The sequence below is a fragment of the Erpetoichthys calabaricus genome, chromosome 16, assembly GCF_900747795.2.
Source record: "Erpetoichthys calabaricus chromosome 16, fErpCal1.3, whole genome shotgun sequence".
NCBI classification, from domain to species: Eukaryota; Metazoa; Chordata; class Cladistia; order Polypteriformes; family Polypteridae; genus Erpetoichthys; species Erpetoichthys calabaricus.
In genome coordinates this window covers 35271440-35294481 of record NC_041409.2, presented here as the reverse complement: position 1 = coordinate 35294481, position 23042 = coordinate 35271440, and the positions used below count along the sequence as shown (strand labels likewise).

Genomic DNA, 23042 nt, shown 5'->3' with positions numbered 1-23042 from the left:
AAAGTTATTGTCTGTCTGTATACCTGCATTTTTATCACTGTTTAATATTGTTTTTTATTAGTATGCTGCTGCTGGAGTATGTGAATTTCCCCTTGGGATTAATAAAGTATCTATCTATCTATCTATCTATCTATCTATCTATCTATCTATCTATCTATCTGCCTATCTATCTATCTATCTATCTGCCTGCCTGCCTGCCTGCCTGCCTGCCTGCCTGCCTGCCTGCCTGCCTGCCTGCCTGCTATACCAATCACATCCTTACATGTGCCAGGTGATAGCGACTATTTTTCACACATATTTTGACATTTGAATCCACGTAAACTTTTTTAAACGAGACCCTTGGTGATTGACTTCGCCAGTTTGAAATGTTCCACCACACCCATAAAAGTTCTTTGTTGAGTTGTTCTTGTGTTTGGGATCATTGTCTTACTGCTTCCTGAAGTTCCTCTTGATTAGTTTGGATAGATTTCTCTGTACATTGATAGACAGAATGTTTATGTAGGCTTAAGAATTCATTCTGCTGCAATTATCATGAGTTACATCACCTTTGAAGATTAGTGAGCCTTGTGTTGTGCTGCACTTCCACTCTCAATCAAAGCTCACCCAACACCCCCTGCAAAAGTACACGACATTCCATTTTACATTACAGTAGACAGAAGCAGCACACAGCTTTGCTTGAGTAAGTATTGTTAAGCTGAGAAACTCAGGGTCAAACCTTTGGGATCCAGAGTAGTCTTTAATAAATTTGGCTTTACAGAGCAACTATGGAACGTTTGGTCAAGCTCAATCTAAGGGTGTAGGATTGTAATAGCTCCACAGAGTCAGCAGGTGGAACTATTGTACAAAATGTAACAGTCAGAAAAAAATCTATTGAGACCCCCAGGGTCACCATTTTGGGTTCCAAAATCAATGTTTTGTTTGTATTGTCCTATTGAGTAACTATTCAAAGTATGGTCCAGATGAGTCAAATGATGCAAGATTGTATAGGGAACAAACAGACAGGTATTCTTTACATAAATGTTTAAAATTTTATGTACCGTATATACTTGCATATAAGTTGGGTCTTGAAACCAGAAAAATCGATCATAAAATCAGACCCTGACTTACACGCTCGTTCAAAAATGCAACACTTAATTTTTTTTTTTTACATCTTCTTGCCTCCTCCAATCTTGCATCAGTTTCTCAGACGCATCAAATTTTGTCGCAGCAGCGTAATTACCAATTTCTTTTGCCACGTCAATGACTTTTAATTTAAAACCAACTTCATATTTCCTTCTGATCGAACGCTCCTTCGTAGATAAGGGATGCTCTTATGATAAAGGTGTATGAGGGTGTGGATACAAAAAACACAAAACAGTGCAAACATGGCTTCGGAATAGTTCGGGTATTACCGTGTGGTCACGTAGGCACAATACATAGAAAAAAAAAGGTAGTGTGCTCCGTGGTTACTCTCTCAGGTGGGCGTTAGCATATCATAATCTCTTGGACCAATAGCGTGAGTTTTTCGCATTCAACTTGTACGACTCACATTATAAAATACCATAAATTATACGGTAAAATCAAGCCCAGACTTATCCATGGGAGAACTTATCCGCGAGTATATACAGTAATTTATGTCAGTAAAATTTTACATTTATAAAAATGTATAAAGTCATATAGAATTGGGTTTTGTTTTATTTCATTTTTTCTTTTAAACAAATTAAAATGTATTAAAAAGACGCATAACTGATTCCAAAAAGGAATGCCTCCAGTTGTGAGTTAAATATTTACAAATGCAGTGCTGTGTAATTACTAAAAACAGCTAGCACACTCAAAGAAAACAGATCCACATTACTAACCGAGAATGGTAAACCGGATGGACGCAGGGACATCCGGCCATGGGCCGTGGACGCAAAAGACGTACTGCGCAGGCGCCCCACAAATCCCACCCCCCCTCCAAGCAATGGGAACCGGATGGAATGCAACGTAAAATAAGAAATGAGGCGCCACACCCATAGCACACAGAAAAAAGGAGTCAGACGGCGGCGCCGCACACAGCGCCGCACGAAGCCCATTGCACACGAAACGAGACACACACAAAGAAGAGGATTGAGACCCACGACACACAAAGCCCCCCTCCAGTAACTGAAATAAGAAATGAGGCGACGCGCCCCTAGAACACCAAAAACAAAGGAGTCACACGCAAGCACCACATAGCACACAAAAAAGACGATTCAGACCCACGACACACAAACACCCCCGCCACTAACAGAAATAAAAAGTCAGGCAACAAGCCCCTAGCACACAAACAAAAAGAAGACGCGAGCGCCACACAAAGCCCATTGGACACGAAACGGGACAGACTACGGACAGAGCACACGAAACGTACACAAAAAGGACGATTCAGACCCACGACCACACTAACATAAATAAATGACACACAAAGCCCCATTTCTGAACGAACCATCCGTATTAAACATACGTCATCTCAACACATTCACACTATGCAGCATAGGTGGATCTCATTACAATGAGGCACTATTAACTGTTCAACCGCAGAAAAGGCTCCATATTAACAGTGAGTGTGATCCTCCTTATTACATATCCATATTTCTAACGCTGAAGAACAAACAAGTCATGAATTCACGATCACGGGTACAAAACGATACGGCTCGGGGAACGGGACCAAACACACGAACCCGCATGAAAAAAAAACAATACACGTCGGCGCCTACAATGCGCTTCTGAAACTCCGGAAGAAAAAATGTCTCGGCTCCAAAAACGCAAAGCTCAACTAACACAGTTACAGAAACGAACCCAGATGGATAGACACAATGAACGTAGACGCATGCAGCGCGCGTCTCAAAGTGCTGCATCGAAACAGGCACGGGTTCAAAACGAAACACCTCCCGTCTCAGACATACAGAAACGGCAGCGAAGGGACAAAATAAATAAACGCACACGTCTACAACGCGCATCTGAAATGCCGAAAAACAACCAGGCAAGGCTCCAAAAAAAGAAAGCTCAACTGACCGACATACAAAAACGGGCAAGGCTCAATACAAACAATGCACGCCGTAAACTACAACGGGCTTCTCACACAGCACAGGCAAATCGATTACAGCTCCAAAACAACACGTCCCAAATACTGGACATACAACGACGCGCCTCTCAAACGGCACAAGCAAAAGATACACGTCACGGACATCAACGCCAGTTATCTGACAACGCGTTCAGTAATGAGTCCACTATTCAGGAAAATTCATTGGGATTAATGAATGACATTTGCAATCATTGTCATTCACTTAACTTGCCTGAAGAAACAACTGGCAATACAAGTAATGAATTTACACGTTGTTGTCAAAAGGGTCAAATTAGACTGCCTCCTTTACATTCATATCCTGCATATCTACAGAAGCTTCTAACTAATGATGTACCTGAAAGTAAAAACTTTATGAACTGCATTAGATCCTACAAATCGGTATCCACTATGAACATGAACAGTAGCAATGCACGTGGCATCCGTCTTGCAAAACTGTTAATTATTGATGAATGTACAATGGCATCCAGTCACTTACTCAACACCATTGATAAACTTCTACAAACGTTGATGAATAATAATATTCCCTTTGGAGGAAAGGTACTTTTAGTGCTTAGCTATTGTTCCACATGCCATGCGCTCAGCTATTGTTCAGTCCACCTTAAAATACGCAGACAGTTGGCATCGCTTTCAAAAGATACAGTTAGTACAAAACATGTGATGTCCAGATCCAGATTATAACAATTGGTTATTACAACTGGGAGATAGTACACTCACCAATACAGATGGACTTCACCCAGATATTATTACAATTCCTCAACCCTTCATCTGCGACGACTTAGTTACAGAGATATTTGGAACAGCAATCTCATTAGACCAAATACCCCTTTTAACACAATGCACTATATTATGTCCAAAAAATATTAATGTGGATCACATAAATAACCAAGTCATTGCATTACTTCCTGGAGAGACACAACTCTTTCTAAGCTCTGACAAAGTTGACTCTGGTGACGACAATGACCATCTTCATTTCCCCTTAGAATATTTAAACACTTATTAACCCAGCCAGATTACCACGACACAATCTTAGCCTTAAAAATGGAACAATAATCATGATATTAAGAAACCTTAACACTAAGCAGGGTTTATGCAATGGCACACGTTTGGTCATCAACACCATGACACACAATGTTATTCAAGCGACAGTTCTTACAGGATCACATACTAACAATACTGTTCCGATTCCTACAATTGACCTTACAAATTCTGACCTGGAATTAACTTTTACACTTAAACGGCAACAGTTCCCCATTAAACCTGCATTTGCCATGACCATCAACAAATCACAAGACACCATCTTTACTACTAATGTTGTGTACAAAGAAATTTTCCAATAAACCTTTACACTGTGCCACACACTTTGTTTGCTTTCTATATGCATCATCTACACCTTCACACTATGCTATATCTCATTCATACATCACGCTCTTTGTCATTTCCCAACACCAGGGGTTGGCGAGCGAAGCGAGCTGGGGGCGGAGCCCCCTAGTTTAGTTAAATTATGGACTCATTAAGTGAATGGTTCTGGGTTTGTGTTGTTGCTTCCAAGAGGGGCGTTAGGTTTCTGCTTCTGTGCCCTGGAAAAACCTGGTTAGGAAGCAGATAAATGGACCGCATCTTGTGTGCCAAAACACTGAAAGAAATAATTTCTTTAGTGATCTAATACAAGTTTTTTCCTGTAGGCATTCCCTTATTTGAATTATATTATTAGTAACCAATGAAAACAAATGCAAATAAGTGGTGCATTGTGAATTGGAAACTGGGCAGACTATTACAGTGAAGAATAATGAGTATAATAAATAAAAAAAAGAAAGCAACATTGTGGTGAATGAAAAATCCAGGAAATGTTTCTTGTACTCATTTTGTGTTCAGAATTGGGTCTGATTGGCTCTGCCTGCATGTGACTTTGGTCATGTGAGTGCTTTGGCACTGAGGTGGACTGTTGTCCCCATTCAGGGTTGGCTAGTTCTTTTCCCTGTGCACCTACAATCATAAGCTGGATTAACAGGTTTGAGAATGTAATGTTTAAAAAAAAAAATGATTTCAAGTAATTATGAGCAAACCTGAAGGAATGGAAACAAGAAGATGCAGATAAGCTGTTACGTAAATTTATGAAAGTACTGAACTATCATTAGAGAAGATCTCCACTGCAGGGAGGAGTATGTTAAACAGCTTTTAAAAATGGGTCTTGGCTGTGTGTGTGTTTTTTCTGATGATGTTATTCTCTAAATAATTTTGGAAAAGAGAAGTTTTAAAGTGTGCATTGATAATCGGAGATTCTGCCTTATGTATTACAAAAAAAGTAGAACGATTTGGGTGTTGACATCTCTGATTACTTTGTCAGTGTTTCCTGTAACCTATGCTATCAGCTGTAATGATGAGATGTCCTACACACGCACTTAACTGCTCAGCATATGATATAAGCTGCACAGTGCACTTTGCCTGTTTTCTTTTCCCCTCCATTACTGTGTTGTCCACTAAAATACGTGTGTTGACTAAGGGTGAACCACACCTAGATTCTACTCATCACCGCCTGGTATATTACATTCAAATAATCAGTTTAGTAAGCAGTGTCAGTCAGTCAGTCAGTCATTTTCAACCCGCTATATCCTAACACAGGGTCACGGGGGTCTGCTGGAGCCAATCCCAGCCAGCACAGGGTGCAAGGCAGGAACATATCCTGGGCAAGGCACCAGCCCACTGCAGGGCACACCACACACCAATTTAGGATCACCAATGCACCCGGCATGTCTTTGGACTGTGGGAGGAAATCCACGCAGACGTGGGTAGAACATGCAAACTCCACGCAGGGAGGACCCTGGAAGCGAACCCTGGTCTCCTTATTGTGAGGCAGCAGCACTACCACTGCGCCACCGTGCTGCCCTAGTAAGCAGTGTGTTTCAGTTAATCACAACCATTAAGACGGAGTACTCACTTCAGTGATTTGATCTCTTCAGTGATTCCTTTATATCAGCTTTACAGTACAGACAGATTGCTTGATCTGTAAAACAGCTTTGAACGGATCAAAACGTCCTTCAGCATCAACAGTCTGTGACACGAAGAGTAAAAGAAGCTGTTTGCCTCCACAGGAATTCATGGGATTCACCTGTAAAATGGTGAAGCTTCTGAAAATATAAAATGTATGTTCAGTATTCACTATCTTGCTCAAATTATCACACTATTGCAAAGGCACAGTTCAGGCAGCCAGCTGCCATTCTTTCTGGTTTCCTTCTTTCCAATACAAATTAAAGTCTGACCTAAAATAACAGCTAAGAAAGTGGATTAGTGAGGCTCTTCAGATATTTGAGGAATGCCGAAACTCAACATCTTAGTACATGCTTTTAGTATACACACATGTTGGGAAAGATCCGTTCATTGAAGCTGTTAGGATTGTGCTTGTTTTTTCATTTTCTTTTCTTAGTGTTTTTTATTTTTTTGTCTTTTTTTGTATTTTACTCTCGCACTGTGTTTGTGCTTTGCCCAGTATCTTTTTTTTTTTTTTTTTTCTTCTCTGTATTTGGTATTTTTGCCCATGTCCCACATGTTCAGTCAGGGATTACTTAATGGGCCTATTTAAGACACTTGCTGCCTTAGCCACATTTTTGTGGCATTAACTCTCACTGCAGTGGTCTTCAAATTCAGTTGTGCTTCTTCTTTTTCTCAGGTTTGTGTTTTTTGACCATTGCCTTTAGATGTTCTGGTTTTGACATTTGCTCTTGTTATTACTATATATTGTGGTATATGGATTTTTTGGCTTTTTTTTTTCTTTTGTAATCTGATTTTTATGTGTTTGCTTCTCTTTTTTCCTCTTAGGACTTGTTTTTCAAAAAAAAATTTACTTCTGTATTTTGAACTGTTGGATTTTATTTTTAAATCAATAAATTAACTGACTGCGGTGGGTTGGCACCCTGCCCGGGATTGGTTCCTGCCTTGTGCCCTGTGTTGGCTGGGATTGGCTCCAGCAGACCCCCGTGACCCTGTGTTCGGATTCAGCGGGTTGGAAAACGGATGGATGGATAAATTAACTGAAATATTCATACACTTTAGGTACTGGAGTTTTTACTTGTTTACTCTTCTGTAACAAGACCTAAACAAAGGTTTCTTTTGGTCTTCATAACACTTATAAAGCATCAGTAGATGTGTTATTCATGTCTGTGCAGTGTGACATACTGACATGATGGTAGAATTACTTGTTAATATGACAAGTATACTGTTCTATTATACTGAAAATGTAATATCCAGAGAAACGTGTCTTCATTAGGCTACCTCAGAGCACTCCAAAGTGAAACTTTGTTATGAGGTCACATTGCAGAGCTGAAGAAACACTTTACTGATCTATATTACTAAACCACAGTTAATTTATGCACAGCAGACGCACCGAGGTGCAAGCGCACTGCGGCGCGGCACCCCAGAGTCAAACGCAGCGGCTTCCCAGAGTCAGTAGGTGGCGCCCAAACAACATGTATAAAAACAATGAACGAAGGCGCCCACACAAAGAAACCGCTTTAGTTCAAATGGGGTTATTGAATTAAATGGAAACTTTACCATGCCTATGACCTGTGAACTAAACCTGAGGTAAAGCATGCACGCCAGGTTGTACAGCCGCCCGGATGCGACCGCCCACACCAGCGCATATACGACGACACAGCCATAATAACAGAAGCGCGTTGAAATGAACTATCCCAGGATGCACCCACCCTCCATGCTATTTCATCACGCAGCGGCTTCCCACCGAGGCGCATACGTGGCGCCCAAACAACACAACCTGTACACTGCACTTGCTCTAATCCACTGTGCCAGTAATATAGATCACATAACGGTCACAGACTCAAACCCAGCGGCTTCCCAGACTCAGTGGCTGGCACACGAACACCATAACCTGTAAACTAAACTTGCTGTGCTCCACTCTGCCAGCAGTCGGTGTCAGCAAAGGCAACGGAATCACGTCTCCACAAAACGAAACCACTTTAGTACAGATATGCTTATTTAATTAAATGACATTTCCCGAGACGCACCCACCCTCCATGATATGTCATCCATCCAAATATCAGATGGAACAGAAACTGATTGCCATTCTTGGATTTACGATTCTCTAGAGAATCGCGGGCTTACTTGTGCTATATGTTATGAAGACCCAAAAAATTTTTAAGGTATTGTTACATAATAGTAAATAAGTAATCAATGCATTTTGCAGTACCCAAGCTTACGTGTTACCAAAATATTTAAAGTTTTCTGTTGGGGCAAGAGTTTTTTTACACTTTTGCCCATCTCTCCTCTGGGATTATTCATAACAGAAACATTAAGGAAATAAAAGGCATTCTATTTAGAAACGTTCACATCCCGTTTAGGGCTGAAGTGAAGGTCAAAGATATCATCCTTCACCGACTGGCTGTGCATATCGTCTATGTAAATACACATCGTCATTGCAGAAATTGCTAAGACACTCACGCACCATCCCCAATCATGTAAATGCTTTCCACAGAATTTGGCGTAGAGCAGATAATTATTAGTAATCCACAAACATCTGTCCACCAATGCGATGGTATTGAACATCATCAATGTTTTGAAATGACAATGTGATGATGTTAACTTTTTAATCCAGGTACAAAAAATTGTGCTTTACATAAGAATGATTACAACAAGAACAGGCCATTCAAGCTCTAAAAGAAAAATATGAGATTTACCCATTATCATCTTCCACTTGGGCCCCTGTATTGGCATTGAAGACCTCATGTTAATGGAACTGCTGGCTTTTACCATACTAATTCCCTGCATAATTCTGAACATTAACATCATGTCTTATTTTAACCTCCATTTGTTTCAACTGAAAAGGTTTGACTCCTTATAACTCATACCTTGTAGTCCCAGAATCAAACTAGCTGCTCACTTCTGACTTGTACTACTGCTACGGAGACCAAAATTGTACGTTACTGCAGGTGAGGCTGCATTAGTGCATTGTATAGAAAAATGAAACCACTCTGGACCTTAACTTGACATTACATGGCTTTGTGTAACATAACATGGCTTTCTTAATACAGTGATCCCTCGCTATATCGCGCTTCGCCTTTCACGGCTTCACTGTATCGCGGATTTTATATGTAAGCATATTTAAATATATATTGCGGATTTTTTGCTGGTTTGTGGATTTCTGCGGACAATGGGTCTTTTAATTTCTGGTACATGCTTCCTCAGTTGGTTTGCCCAGTTGATTTCATACAAGGGACGCTATTGGCAGATGGCTGAGAAGCTACCCAACTTACTTTTCTCTCTCTCTCTTGCGCTGACATTCTCTGATCCTGACGTAGGGGGATTGAGCAGGGGGGCTGTTTGCACACCTAGACGATACGGACGCTTGTCTAAAAATGCTGAAAGATTATCTTCACATTGCTCCCTTCTGTGCAGCTGCTTCGTGAAGCGACATGCTGCATGGTGCTTCGCATACTTAAAAGCACGAAGGGCACGTATTGATTTTTGATTGTTTGTTTTTATCTGTCTGTCTGTCTGTCTGTCTGTCTGTCTGTCTGTCTGTCTGTCTGTCTGTCTGTCTCTCTCTCTCTCTCTCTCTCTCTCTCTCTCTCTCTCTGCTCCTGACGGAGGGGGTGTGAGCTGCCGCCTTCAACAGCTTTGTGCTTCTGGAACGCAACCCCTGCGATGGAGGAGGGATTGCTGTACAGTACATAGTACTAAATGTGAATAGTGAGAAGTCCTCTGTATTTCCTAAGGGCTCGTTTATACTTCACACTCAGAACGCGTATGCACATGCATCATGGCTGTCACACGTTCCCAGTGTTCATTTGATGCATCCTCTGAGCAGGTCCTCAGAAATTAACGCAACGCGTGCGTGAGTTGCAGTACCCGCGCAGTGTGATAAAAGTTGGAATGTACATGTGACAGAAAGCCGCTATATGGATCCTTCGGAATCGATGTGCCTGCTTCGATGTTTGATGAATGGTTCGATGTGGTGAAGCAAAATGCCGACATACAAATGCATTCGTGGTGCTTTTATATTCAAGCGTCGCATATTCCCCATCGTAATGACACGATACATTTTAATAGTCTTGCATACCATATTCTGTACCGTCTTTTTTTTTTTTTTGTATTTTGTGATTAAAGTGGATGTTTTGGATTTAATCTCGAAATGTCCACGTTAACCTCGTAGTTTACTTTATCATTTAAGTAGACCGTCGTAAACATCATCTTAAAACCGACCCAGTTTTTAATAGCTATGTGCTTCTGGGGCTTCCCTGACGCGGCTTTATAAATACACTGAAATTAACCCCATATTGTTTATTAGTTTAATGCATCTGATTGTAATTAACCTGTAACAATATAATGGTCCACAGAATGGTCAAACTATTCCAAATACCATAACTGCTTTAGCGTTGTTACTCTCACTGCACCTTCTTCTTCTTCTTTCAGCTGCTCCCGTTAAGTGTTGACACATCGGATCATCTTTTTCTATATTACTCTCACTGCACCACTCGGAAAATTTATCTCACTGTATCTTGGTGTGAATCACAGCTGTACAGCAGCTGATTGGAAAGAGAATTATTGGTATACAGCATCAAGCACATGCTGCCTCAGCCATGCTGTCTACTGAACTGCTCTCATATGACAAACGCTTCAGAGCTTTTCCTGTACTGACCTCACAGTTCAGAAACAGTTTCATCCCAAGAACTATAAACACACTCCCATCAGTCCATCAAGTGCTCCTTGTTTGTACTTATAAGTACAATTACCTTACTGTAAATTGCAATACAGTTATAATATTGCACAACCTGAGCCACTTTATAAAGCGCGTATTTACATATGACGACGATATCATTTTTAAGATGAAATGCAGCAAAATATGTTTATTATATTATACAGATAAAACTTTAACTACACGGTGCTGCAGCGCTAGTGAGCCGCTGGCACTCCTTTCACGGGTTGTTCCTGCCTCGCGCAGTATTCTTGCTGGTGCTGACGCGACACTGGAAGGATAGATGGATAGAATAATTAAACACGTACTACGAAGATATTTCGATGTTCCTTAAAAGTTTTGATGAATCGGCGTTCTAAGCTTACAGATGGCTTAACGTCTGTTACAGAGCTGATTGTGTGGTGATTGGGTATTTGTAAGGACAGGAATTGGAGGTTAGTATGTTTGAAAGAGACAGTACTGTTACAATAAAGTATTTCATCAAAGGTCGCACATGGTGCAGCAAGCATCTTGTGTGAGACATGAACAAACACTGCGCCACCGTGTTCCCATGTTTAATAACACACTTTAACTCCTGTCATCATGAAAATGATATCACATATATATATCAGTATTTTAATTATTCAGAGAGCTGTAATATCACGAAATTGAATGGATTGTTTGTGCTGTCGGAGGAAGAGAAATCCCAGAAGTACGTAGTGTTTCACACATACAGAGCACATAAAAGATCAAATACAAAACAAAGCATTTAACATGCTACTTTAGTTATGATGGGATTGAGAAACTAGTAAATTAAACGGTTTTAAGATGAAGTTTATGATGATCTACTTTTAATGACAAAATAAACTACGTGAATAAAGTGGAAATTTCCTGCTTTTTCCCCCTACTGTGTGCCTTTTTTTTTCTCTGTACCCTAATAAGCTTTCATATGACACTTGGACGGTGGGCTACAATTCGCCTTTTCACGGCGACTTTGATATGTGACAACTTCTTTTTTATTTTGGGCACTGTGAGACTTTGTGAACGTGAGCTTTCGAGTTTCTCCGACACGCTATGTCACTCGATCAACTTCCTTGTTTATACCACTGTTTAAACCAACAAATAGTACATTTTTTCTTGCCTCCACTTGGTATTCGCTGAAATTCTTCTATTTTCCCTCTTGGGTTTTGCCATTGCCTTTTCATAGAAGGCTGAGTTTAAGGGGTATTTATATTGATTTGCATATTCAAAGAGGCGTAATTCTGGGAGGAGTTGGGGTGGGACAGAAGGTGTGTGCACGTGCGTTACTTTTCACGCTGACCGGGATTTATGTAGCAGAAGAACGTGGAAGTTGGCGTTCGCACAGATTTATGCATCTGGATTTTTTTGTGCGTAAGCATATTTCCGCTTTTGTGCTTATGTCATGTTATAGTGTGAATTCTACGCACGGCGTTATACATGAGGCCCCAGGTTTGTTTACCTCTTTTAGGGCTAATTTTTTTTTTTTTTTTGTTTTCTCCCAGGGCTGAATATTTTTCCAAAAATGAACTTTTTTTAAATAAAGAACACAAAGCAATGGTTTAACACATCAAATCAACAAAAATATTTATTTTTGACAAATGTTACTGTCTTGCATGTTGTATGAGCCTGCATACTATATGATTTCACATACATATAACATACATGTTACACAGCAAATTCCTGCAAAGTATGATAACGCTCAAAGCAGCCAATTCCTCTTTATTTCCTAAGGGCTCGTTTATACTTCACACTCAGAACGCGTACGCACACGCATCATGGCTGTCACACGTTCCCAGTGTTCATTTGATGCATCCTCTGAGCAGGTCCTCAGAAATTAACGCGATGCATGCGTGAGTTGCAGTACCCGCGCAGTGTGATAAAAGTTGGAATGTACATGTGACAGAAAGCCGCTATACGAATCCTTCGGAATCGATGTGTCTGCTTCGATGTTTGATGAATGGTTCGATGTGGTGAAGCAATATCCGACATACAAATGCATTCGTGGTGCTTTTATATTCAAGCGTCGCATATTCCCCATCGTAATGACACGATACATTTTAAAAGTCTTGCATACCATATTCTGTACCGTTTTTTTTTTTTGCACATTAACAACAGTATCTGAATGTACAGCAGCGTATTTGAGCCACAGAGAAAAAAATTAAAGACATGGTGATAAGGTGTATTTTGTGATTAAAGTGGATGTTTTGGATTTAATCTCGAAATGTCCACGTTAACCTCGTAGTTTACTTTATCATTAAAGTAGACCGTCGTAAACATCATCTTAAAACCGACCCAGTTTTTAATAGCTATGTGCTTCTGGGGCTTCCCTGATGCGGCTTTATAAATACACTGAAATTAACCCCATATTGTTTATTAGTTTAATGCATCTGATTGTAATTAACCTGTAACAATATAATGGTCCACAGAATGGTCAAACTATTCCAAATACCATAACTGCTTTAGCGTTGTTACTCTCACTGCACCTTCTTCTTCTTCTTCTTTCAGCTGCTCCCGTTAGGTGTTGACACATCGGATCATCTTTTTCCATATTACTCTCACTGCACCACTCGGAAAATTTATCTCACTGTATCTTGGTGTGAATCACAGCTGTACAGCAGCTGATCAGAAAGAGAATTATTGGTATACAGCATCAAGCACATGCTGCCTCAGCCATGCTGTCTATTGAACTGCTCTCTTATGACAAACGCTTCAGAGCCTTCAGTTTGGCTCCCACAGATCAATGTCTGGGTATTCCTCCCACACGAACCTTGCCATAGATGCATCGGCTGCGCGAATGCGCTCAGCTGGCAGCCGATCAGCTAGGGTGGCATCGGCTGGTGTCTGATCAGCTGATGCCAGTTGTTCACTCTCTTGCTCGATCTTCTGATCACTCTCAACAAAATCAGATTCTGAAAAATCAGAGTCTGACTCGGCGATAATGCGGAAAACAAAGTCTGCTGAGTATTTTCTTTTCTGCATTTGCTTCGCTCCCTCGTGAGATGTCAATGCCATCTTGCCTTTGTTTACATTTCGTAACTCACGCCCACGCAAGGATTAGGTGCCGAGTCGATGAGTCTAACATTCCTCCAAGCAGAGAGGGAATGCCTGTAATGTAACAGTGAGTTTTGTCGCCATTAACAACTGATTGTTGCCATCTACCACTGGATGTAGACTTTTGTCGACATGCGCTCGCAACCCCTCCTGTCGACAAAAGTCAACATCTGCTCTAAAAGAGTTAAGATGAAAAATGACTAGAAAAAAGACAAATGGCAGCTAGATAGTGCCGTTTAGGGTGTCTGATTTAAGCAACTTGCAGTAATAACTAGACTCCTGCCTGGAGAAATGAAAAATATTAACTGGAAATTAAAATCCCCCCCTTTCTTCATTGATTTGCTAATAGTAAAGGGTCTATTACACATTACAACATAACCATACACAGCTCCTGTATAGTCCTGCATTGTCTGACCACTCTCATTCCTGTTGCTGCTGCTTTAAACATGATCATGCATGAATTACTTTTGCTTTTCTGGCAGGACAATTGCCATTAAATAGATGGTATGGAAAATGCTTGGATTCTGGATCTGTGCCACACACGCTTGTCAAGACTGAAACATACCCACACAGGCCCATGCCATTAAATGCCACCTTCAAATGTAACTGTTGAGGCAGGTGCTGTTATCGCTGACATAAGCAAAGCATCTGTGTGTATACTTACTCTTAGAGCAGTGCACAAAGAGTGCAATGACAAAAAATCAAAAGGCAACATTAAAGAACCATGCAGCACACAAATCCCAAGGTGCTGATTGTAGAGATCATACCAGCAGAAGAGAAGATTCACTCTTTGTGGTTTACAGTGGGTAAAACTTTGCATTTTTGCATAGTCGACCCTTATAAATATTAAAAAATAAATAAATAAAATGACACCTGAACCTTGCCTATTTTGAATCCAAGGATTTCTTATAACATACTCCATGCTTATAAACTTGATATATGCCTATACTATAGGAAATATTTCCTGTATATTAAAATCCACATTCATCATTCATTTATTTTCCCAACCTGCTTATTTAGTACACAACGATCATCAGCATCACGCATAAAGCAGAAACCAGCACCAAGGCCCACTCACTCACATCTTCCTGCAACTGCCAGTTTGCAATCAGTGACCTGCATGCACATTTTTAAGAAGTAAAAGATAAACAGAAACAACTACAAAAAAATGCTCACAGACATAGGTGGAACATACAGACTTTTTGTATTAAGCCTGGTACTTGAGCTCAGGAGCTGTGAACTGTTTTAGCCTGCTGCCTTGTCTGTAAATACTTGACACTTGCACGAAAGCACTTAAAACAGGCGATGAAAACCAGAAGTAGAATGGTTAAATTTGCTAAAAGTATTACATGATAATTTAAAAATGAACCCACCAGACAGCATTATTTATTTATTTATGTATGTATGTATTTATTCTTGTTATCTTTTCAGACTGGTGAAACAAGTGGCGTCTTCCGTAAAACCCTTTACCACAACAGCACCATCTATATCAAGTGTAAGTATGGACCTGTGTGAGTTTTGTTTCATTCTGTATATTGTTGTGTTTTTCTGTTTTCAGAACTCATTTTGCCTGACTAGAGGGTCTGAGGGGCCTAAAGTGTTTGATTGATACAGTCAGTCACATGCCTAGCACCAGCTAACTTGCAAATCAAACAGTCCTGGATATCTTGGTAACATGTGAGAAAATTGGGGAATAAGGTGAATCCTTATGTGGAAATGTAGAGAATACTTAAACTCAACAGAGACCATGACACGACAGATTACATGTCAGCATCTTACAATAGTGGTTCTTGGGTAGTGCTGGGCGGTATACCGGTTCATACCGAAAACCGTTTTTTATTTTTTTTATGATATGGATTTTTCTTATACCGCAACACCAGTTTAAATTGCCTAAACGACGTTCGGAACGTGGCGCAGCGGGAAACTGTTGAAGTGGGGACCTTTTTCACTGCTACACCGCTAAACACAGATTTGTTGCACTAGGGCTCTTTTTCACTGCTACACCACCAAATAGTGGGCGGTAGCATAAGGAATGCTGCGTGGTGAAAATGGACAGAGAGCCTGGAGATACTTTAGTTTTAAAAGGTCAGATGTGTAAATACTGTTTCTATACTACTGGATAATACTGCAAGCCAAGTTGTACTTGTTTTATTTGTTTTCAATACAGTGTAATGTACCTGGGTACTGTGTAATAGTGTGACGACATGTTTTCAAACCCCGTCATAAGTTATATAGCACATTAAATGCTTTGTGTTAAGTGATTCTTAAACTGACTTCTTCTTGCACTAAGAGGAGGCGCCGGCAGCAAACCCCGTACAGAATACATTCACTTCATGATCTTCCTTCTCTCTGAACATTTAGAATGCTACAATAAATACTTAATGTAATTTTCATGGTGAAATGCATTAAAGCATGCATTAATCATATGGGGGCACGGCGGCGTGCCTGCCTTGCATTTGCATGTTTTTCTGGTGGGTTTACTCGGCGCTTCAGTTTCCTTTCAAAGTCATGTAGGATGTGGGGTTTTGTTGTGCTATATTGACCCTGCTAGTGTATGTTTTGCTTATATTCATCCTTTGATGTGCTGGCGACTCGTTCAGAGATGGGCGCAACTCTGAATGGATGGCATAATTAAACATGTATAACGAAGATATTTTTAAAGTTCTGAACACTCTAGTTTTAATTTCACAAAGACGTTTATCGTGTGGTGATTGGTTATGTGGAGAAAGAAAAAGGACGGATAGGAACTGGGGATTTAGTACGTCAGATAGAGACAGCACGCGTGCAATACAGAAAGCCCGCTCAGAAGAACATGCATTGAATTCTGTGTTCGTGTCTCCGACCACCAGATCACAAACCCAACATTTATACAATATTTAAGTTAAACCTATGTGATACCCATTCATACATCCAGTTTTTTGGAGCCTCGTCACACCTGCGATAAAGTTCTCTACACTGAACATAATAGTGCAACTATCAGTAATAATACTATTATATATTTTATTGTTATTATTTATTAGTTTAAATATTATGCAGTTTAATGATGATAAAGTTGTTTAAAAAGTCACTTTAACGTGTCAGTGGACAGAGATTGTTAACATTAACAGAAAGTGTAGATGGTTTACAAAAAATATTTACTATTTATTCCTTTTCTAAGACATATTCAGTGCAATACAACTTTTGACAAGCACTTCTGGATATTTTACTAAGTCTAAATGCCTCTTTGTATGGTTGAAAATATGTTGTCAAAATTATAGTTTAAGTTTTTGCAAAATTTGTTCAATAAAAAGGTTCTATATTTTGACTGCATCTGTCATGCAATGTGATACCTTCTACATTAGTGCCACCCCCTTGAAAACTATCACTTTATGGGGCAATGCAAACCTGTATAGGTTATTCTTAGCCAGTAATTCCAGTGGAAAATGTGGTTAACATCCACTCATGCATGGGGAAAAAAATACCGTCGAATACCATGAAACCGGGATAATTTAGAAAAATACCGTGATATACAATTCTGGTCATACCGCCCACCCCTATTCTTGGGTGTTTTTTATATACACTAACTAGCCACTTTATTAGGTACATCTGTTTGACTTCTTGTTAATGCAAATATCTAATCAGCCAATCACATGGCAGCAATTTAATGCATTTAGGCATATAAACATTGTCAAGACAACCTGCTCAAGTTCACACTGAGCATCCAGAATAGAGAAGAAAGGTGATTTAAGTAAATTTGAACATGGTTGATCTACTAGGATTTTCACACACAACTCTCTCTAGGGTTTACAGAGAATGGTCTGAAAAAGGGAAAATATCCAATGAGCAGCAGCTCTCCGAGTGAAAATGTCGTGTTGATGTCAGAGGTCAGTGGAGAATGACCAGACTGGTTCAAGCTGGAGAATGACCAGACTGGTTCAAGCTGAATGAAAGACAACAGTAACTCAAATAACCACTCGTTATAACCAAACTATGCAGAAGAGCATCTCTGAACACACAACATGTCAAACCTTGAAACAGATGGGCTACAGCAGCAGGAGATCACAGTGGGTACCGCACCTGTTAAGTAAGAACGGTCAACTGAGGCTTCAGTTCACACGGGATCACTGAAATTGGACAATAGAAGTTCGGAAAAACACTGCCTGGTCTGATGAGTCTCAATTTCTGCTGCAACTTTCAAATGGTAGGGTCAGAATTTGCTATCAGCAACATGAAAGTATGGATCCATCCTGCTTTGTATCATCAGTTCAGGCTGGTAATGGTGTAATGGTGTGGGGATATTTTATAAATGCCACACCCTGCCTGAGTATTGTTGCTGACCGTGTCCATCCCTTTATAACCAGTCTTCCCATCTTCTGACGGCTACTTGCAGCAGGATAATGCACCATGTCACAAAGCTCAAATCATCTCAAACTGGTTTCTTAGATAGATAGATAGATAGATACTTTATTAATCCCAAGGGGAAATTCACTGTACTTAGATGACCTCCACTGTCACCAGATCTCAATCTAATAGAGCATTTTGGGATGTGTTGGAATGGGAGATTCACATCATGGATGTGCTGCTGACAAATCTGCAGAAACTGTGTGATGCTATCATGTCAATTTGGACCAAAAGCCCTGAAAAATGTTTCCAGCACTTTTTAAATCTGTGCCACAAAGAATTATGGCAGTTCTGAAGGCAATAGGGGGTCCAACTCGGTACTAGCAAGATGGTTTTAATAAAGTGGCCAATGAGTTTCTATCTATCTATCTATCTATCTATCTATCTATCTATCTATCTATCTATCTATCTATCTATCTATCTATCTATCTATCTATCTATCTATCTATCTATCTATCTATCTATCTATCTATAATTATATACATACATACATACAGTGGGTATATTAACTAATTACCCCCCCCCCCTTCAAAATATTCAAATTGTGTTGCTTTGCAACCCGAGATGAAGACACACACACACAAAAAATGTTTTTCCAGGTGTATTTACTCAATGCATAGTATAACATCCAAGTTAAAGGTAAAATAGCAACAACTCAGAAAAAATAAGAAAAAAAAGCAGAAAAACTGAGATGGTTAAAGGATCACCCCCTCCTAAAAATACTTCTACACTCAATCAGATGTAACTAATCACTTTCCCCATTGCACACCAAGCTTTCCACCTGTGATCAGATGTAATCAGTCTGGTTCATTCAGCCAATCCTGGAGCATTCTGGTGCTTGGAATTACTGAAAGCAAACAGTCAACTTTGAGTGGCAAGGCACTGTCAAAAGATCTCAGGGATAAAGATCTCAGGCACAAGTCAGGAGATGGATACAAAAAAAAATTCAATGGCTTTGCCAATCTATAGGAGCACAGTCAAGTCCATAATCAAGAAGTGGAAAGTGTTTGGTACTACTAGGACCCTTCTTGGATCAGGCCATCCTTCTGAACTGGATGGAAGAACGAGGAGGACACTGGTCAAAGAGGCTACCAAGAGGCTTATGGCAACTGTGAAGTAATTACAGGAATTTTGTGGCAGAGTGATCATTGTGTGCATGTGACAACAATGTCAGAAATAGTCCACGAATGTAGCTTGTATAGGAAGGTTTCAAGTAAAAGTCACTCCTCAAGAAAGTCCACATCAAGTCTTGATTGAGCTTTGCCAAAATGCACCTCAAACATTCTGAGGCCAAATGCAAAAAAACATGTTCTGGTCAGATAAGACCAAAATCAAACGATTTGGCCTCAACGCCAAACAGTATATCTGGCAGACAGCCAATACAGCTCACCACCCAAACAACACGTTGTACCTACAGAAAAGCATGGAGGTGGTAGCACCCTGTTGTGGGGTCATACACTACTTTTTCTACATGGTCCCCCCCATTTCAGGGCACTGTAATGTATGGGACACAGCGAAGGCAGGTCTATTAAAGCTGTTGTCATATTTAGGACTTTCTCGCTTATCCCTTGCATGCAATGACTGCTTGAAGTCTGAGATTCACAGACATCAGCAGGTACTGAGGATCTGTCTGGTGATGCTCTGCCAGGCCTCTCATGTAGCCATCTTCAGCTGCTGCTTGTTTTAGGGGCTTGTGTCATTAATTTTTCTCTTCAGCATATGGAAGGCCTGCTCAGTTGGACTAAAAATTGAGTGAATGGCTTGCCATTCAAGAATTTTCCGTTTCTTAGCTTTGAAAAACTTCTGTGTTGCCTCAGCAGTACATTTGGCTCATTATCATGTTGTAGGATGAAGCGCCACCCAGTGAGTTTGGAGACATTTACTGGAGCAGATCAGATGTTTCCATCCACCTCAGAATTTGTGTCATTGCCGATAGCAGTTCCATGATCAAAGAAGAGAAGTGTGGTAGGACCTGTGGCAGCCATACATGCCCAAGCTATAATACCCCCAGCACCCTGTTTAACAGATGAGGTAGTCTGCTTTGGATCTTTTTTTTGGACCTTTTCGTCTCCACACTTTGTTCCTACCATTACTCTGATGCAGGTTCATCTTTGTCTTGTCTGTCCACAAGACCTTTTTTCAGAATTTGCAGACTCTTTGAAGTACATTTTCTCAAACTGTAATCTGGCCATCCTGTTTTTTGGCTAACTAATGGTCTGTATCTTGCAGTGTGGCCACTGTGTTTCTGTTCATGAAGTCTTCTGCCTATAGTCATCTCTGACACACATACAGTGGTGTGAAAAACTATTTGCCCCCTTCCTGATTTCTTATTCTTTTGCATGTTTGTCACACAAAATGTTTCTGATCATCAAACACATTTAACCATTAGTCAAATATAACACAAGTAAACACAAAATGCAGTTTTTAAATGATGGTGTTTATTATTTAGGGAGAAAAAAAATCCAAACCTACATGGCCCTGTGTGAAAAAGTAATTGCCCCCTTGTTAAAAAATAACCTAACTGTGGTGTATCACACCTGAGTTCAATTTCCGTAGCCACCCCCAGGCCTGATTACTGCCACACTTGTTTCAATCAAGAAATCACTTAAATAGGAGCTGCCTGACACAGAGAAGTAGACCAAAAGCACCTCAAAAGCTAGACATCATGCCAAGATCCAAAGAAATTCAGGAACAAATGAGAACAGAAGTAATTGAGATCTATCAGTCTGGTAAAGGTTATAAAGCCATTTCTAAAGCTTTGGGACTCCAGCGAACCACAGTGAGAGCCATTATCCACAAATGGCAAAAACATGGAACAGTGGTGAACCTTCCCAGGAGTGGCCGGCCGACCAAAATTACTCCAAGAGCGCAGAGACAACTCATCCCAGAGGTCACAAAAGACCCCAGGACAACGTCTAAAGAACTGCAGGCCTCACTTGCCTCAATTAAGGTCAGTGTTCACGACTCCACCATAAGAAAGAGACTGGGCAAAAACGGCCTGCATGGCAGATTGCCAAGACGCAAACCACTGTTAAGCAAAAAGAACATTAGGGCTCGTCTCAATTTTGCTAAGAAACATCTCAATGATTGCCAAGACTTTTGGGAAAATACCTTGTGGACTGATGAGTCAAAAGTTGAACTTTTTGGAAGGCAAATGTCCCGTTACATCTGGCGTAAAAGGAACACAGCATTTCAGAAAAAGAACATCATACCAACAGTAAAATATGGTGGTGGTAGTGTGATGGTCTGGGGTTGTTTTGCTGCTTCAGGACCTGGAAGGCTTGCTGTGATAGATGGAACCATGAATTCTACTGTCTACCAAAAAATCCTGAAGGAGAATGTCCGGCCATCTGTTCGTCAACTCAAGCTGAAGCGATCTTGGGTGCTGCAACAGGACAATGACCCAAAACACACCAGCAAATCCACCTCTGAATGGCTGAAGAAAAACAAAATGAAGACTTTGGAGTGGCCTAGTCAAAGTCCTGACCTGAATCCAATTGAGATGCTATGGCATGACCTTAAAAAGGCGGTTCATGCTAGAAAACCCTCAAATAAAGCTGAATTACAACAATTTTGCAAAGATGAGTGGGCCAAAATTCCTCCAGAGCGCTGTAAAAGACTCATTGCAAGTTATCGCAAACGCTTGATTGCAGTTATTGCTGCTAAGGGTGGCCCAACCAGTTATTAGGTTCAGGGGGCAATTACTTTTTCACACAGGGCCATGTAGGTTTGGATTTTTTTTTCTCCCTAAATAATAAAAACCACCATTTACAAACTACATTTTGTGTTTACTTGTGTTATATTTGACTAATGGTTAAATGTGTTTGATGATCAGAAACATTTTGTGTGACAAACATGCAAAAGAATAAGAAATCATCCATCCATCCATTATCCAACCCGCTGAATCCGAACACAGGGTCACGGGGGTCTGCCGGAGCCAATCCCAGCCAACACAGGGCACAAGGCAGGGAACCAATCCTGGGCAGGGTGCCAACCCACCGCAGGACACACACAAACACACCCACACACCAAGCACACACTAGGGCCAATTTAGAATCACCAATCCACCTAACCTGCATGTCTTTGGACTGTGGGAGGAAACCGGAGCGCCCGGAGGAAACGCACGCAGACACGGGGAGAACATGCAAACTCCACGCAGGGAGGTCCCGGGAGGCGAACCCAGGTCCCCAGGTCTCCCTACTGCGAGGCAGCAGCGCTACCCACTGCGCCACCGTGCCGCCCTAATAAGAAATCAGGAGGGGGCAAATAGTTTTTCACACCACTGTACATCAGCCTAATGAAGACTGTTTCTTATCTCTCGGACACACGTTTTGGGCTTTTGCTTTACCATAGTGAGGATTCTGCTGCCATCACCAGTGCGTTCTTTCTTCTTAATGATATTCCAAACAGTTGATTTAGGCCATCCTAAGGTTTTACTGACATCTCTAAAGGTTTTATTCTTGTTTATAAGCCTCGTAATGGCATTTTTGCCTTTCACTGGCACAGCTCTTGTCCTCATGTTGAACAATGGCAACTACTTACTTCAAAAGGTAGAAGCAAGCCAAAGTATCTCATGAAGCAGCTGAGGAATCACACAGATGGTGGACCATGTAGAAAAATTGTTGACATTTCTTTTTTTTTTCTTTTATTGTAATCATTCCATTCAAATAGATCAATTTTTACAAAAAAAAAAAATAGGATTGAGAACAAATAGTAAAAATAAATAAATTGAAGAGTTTAATAGGCGGATACAGATGAATGGAGAAGATAAAGGGAATAGGGAGAGAATCTACTTCCTCAGTGCTTTAAGAGCTTATTCTAAAATAT

The 23042-nt window shown here is 40.5% G+C and overlaps 1 protein-coding gene across 2 annotated transcripts in view; it reads left to right on the top strand.

The window, feature by feature from the left end:
- The window catches only part of LOC114667106 (transmembrane protein 87A-like), a 138542-nt gene that overhangs the window by 7182 nt on the left and 108318 nt on the right, over positions 1 to 23042 (top strand). For both annotated transcript variants that reach the window (XM_051920073.1, XM_051920072.1), the window contains exon 2: positions 15267 to 15330. In XM_051920073.1, coding sequence (XP_051776033.1) covers positions 15267 to 15330 — 64 coding nt within the window. The remainder of the gene's footprint in view (positions 1 to 15266; positions 15331 to 23042) is intronic.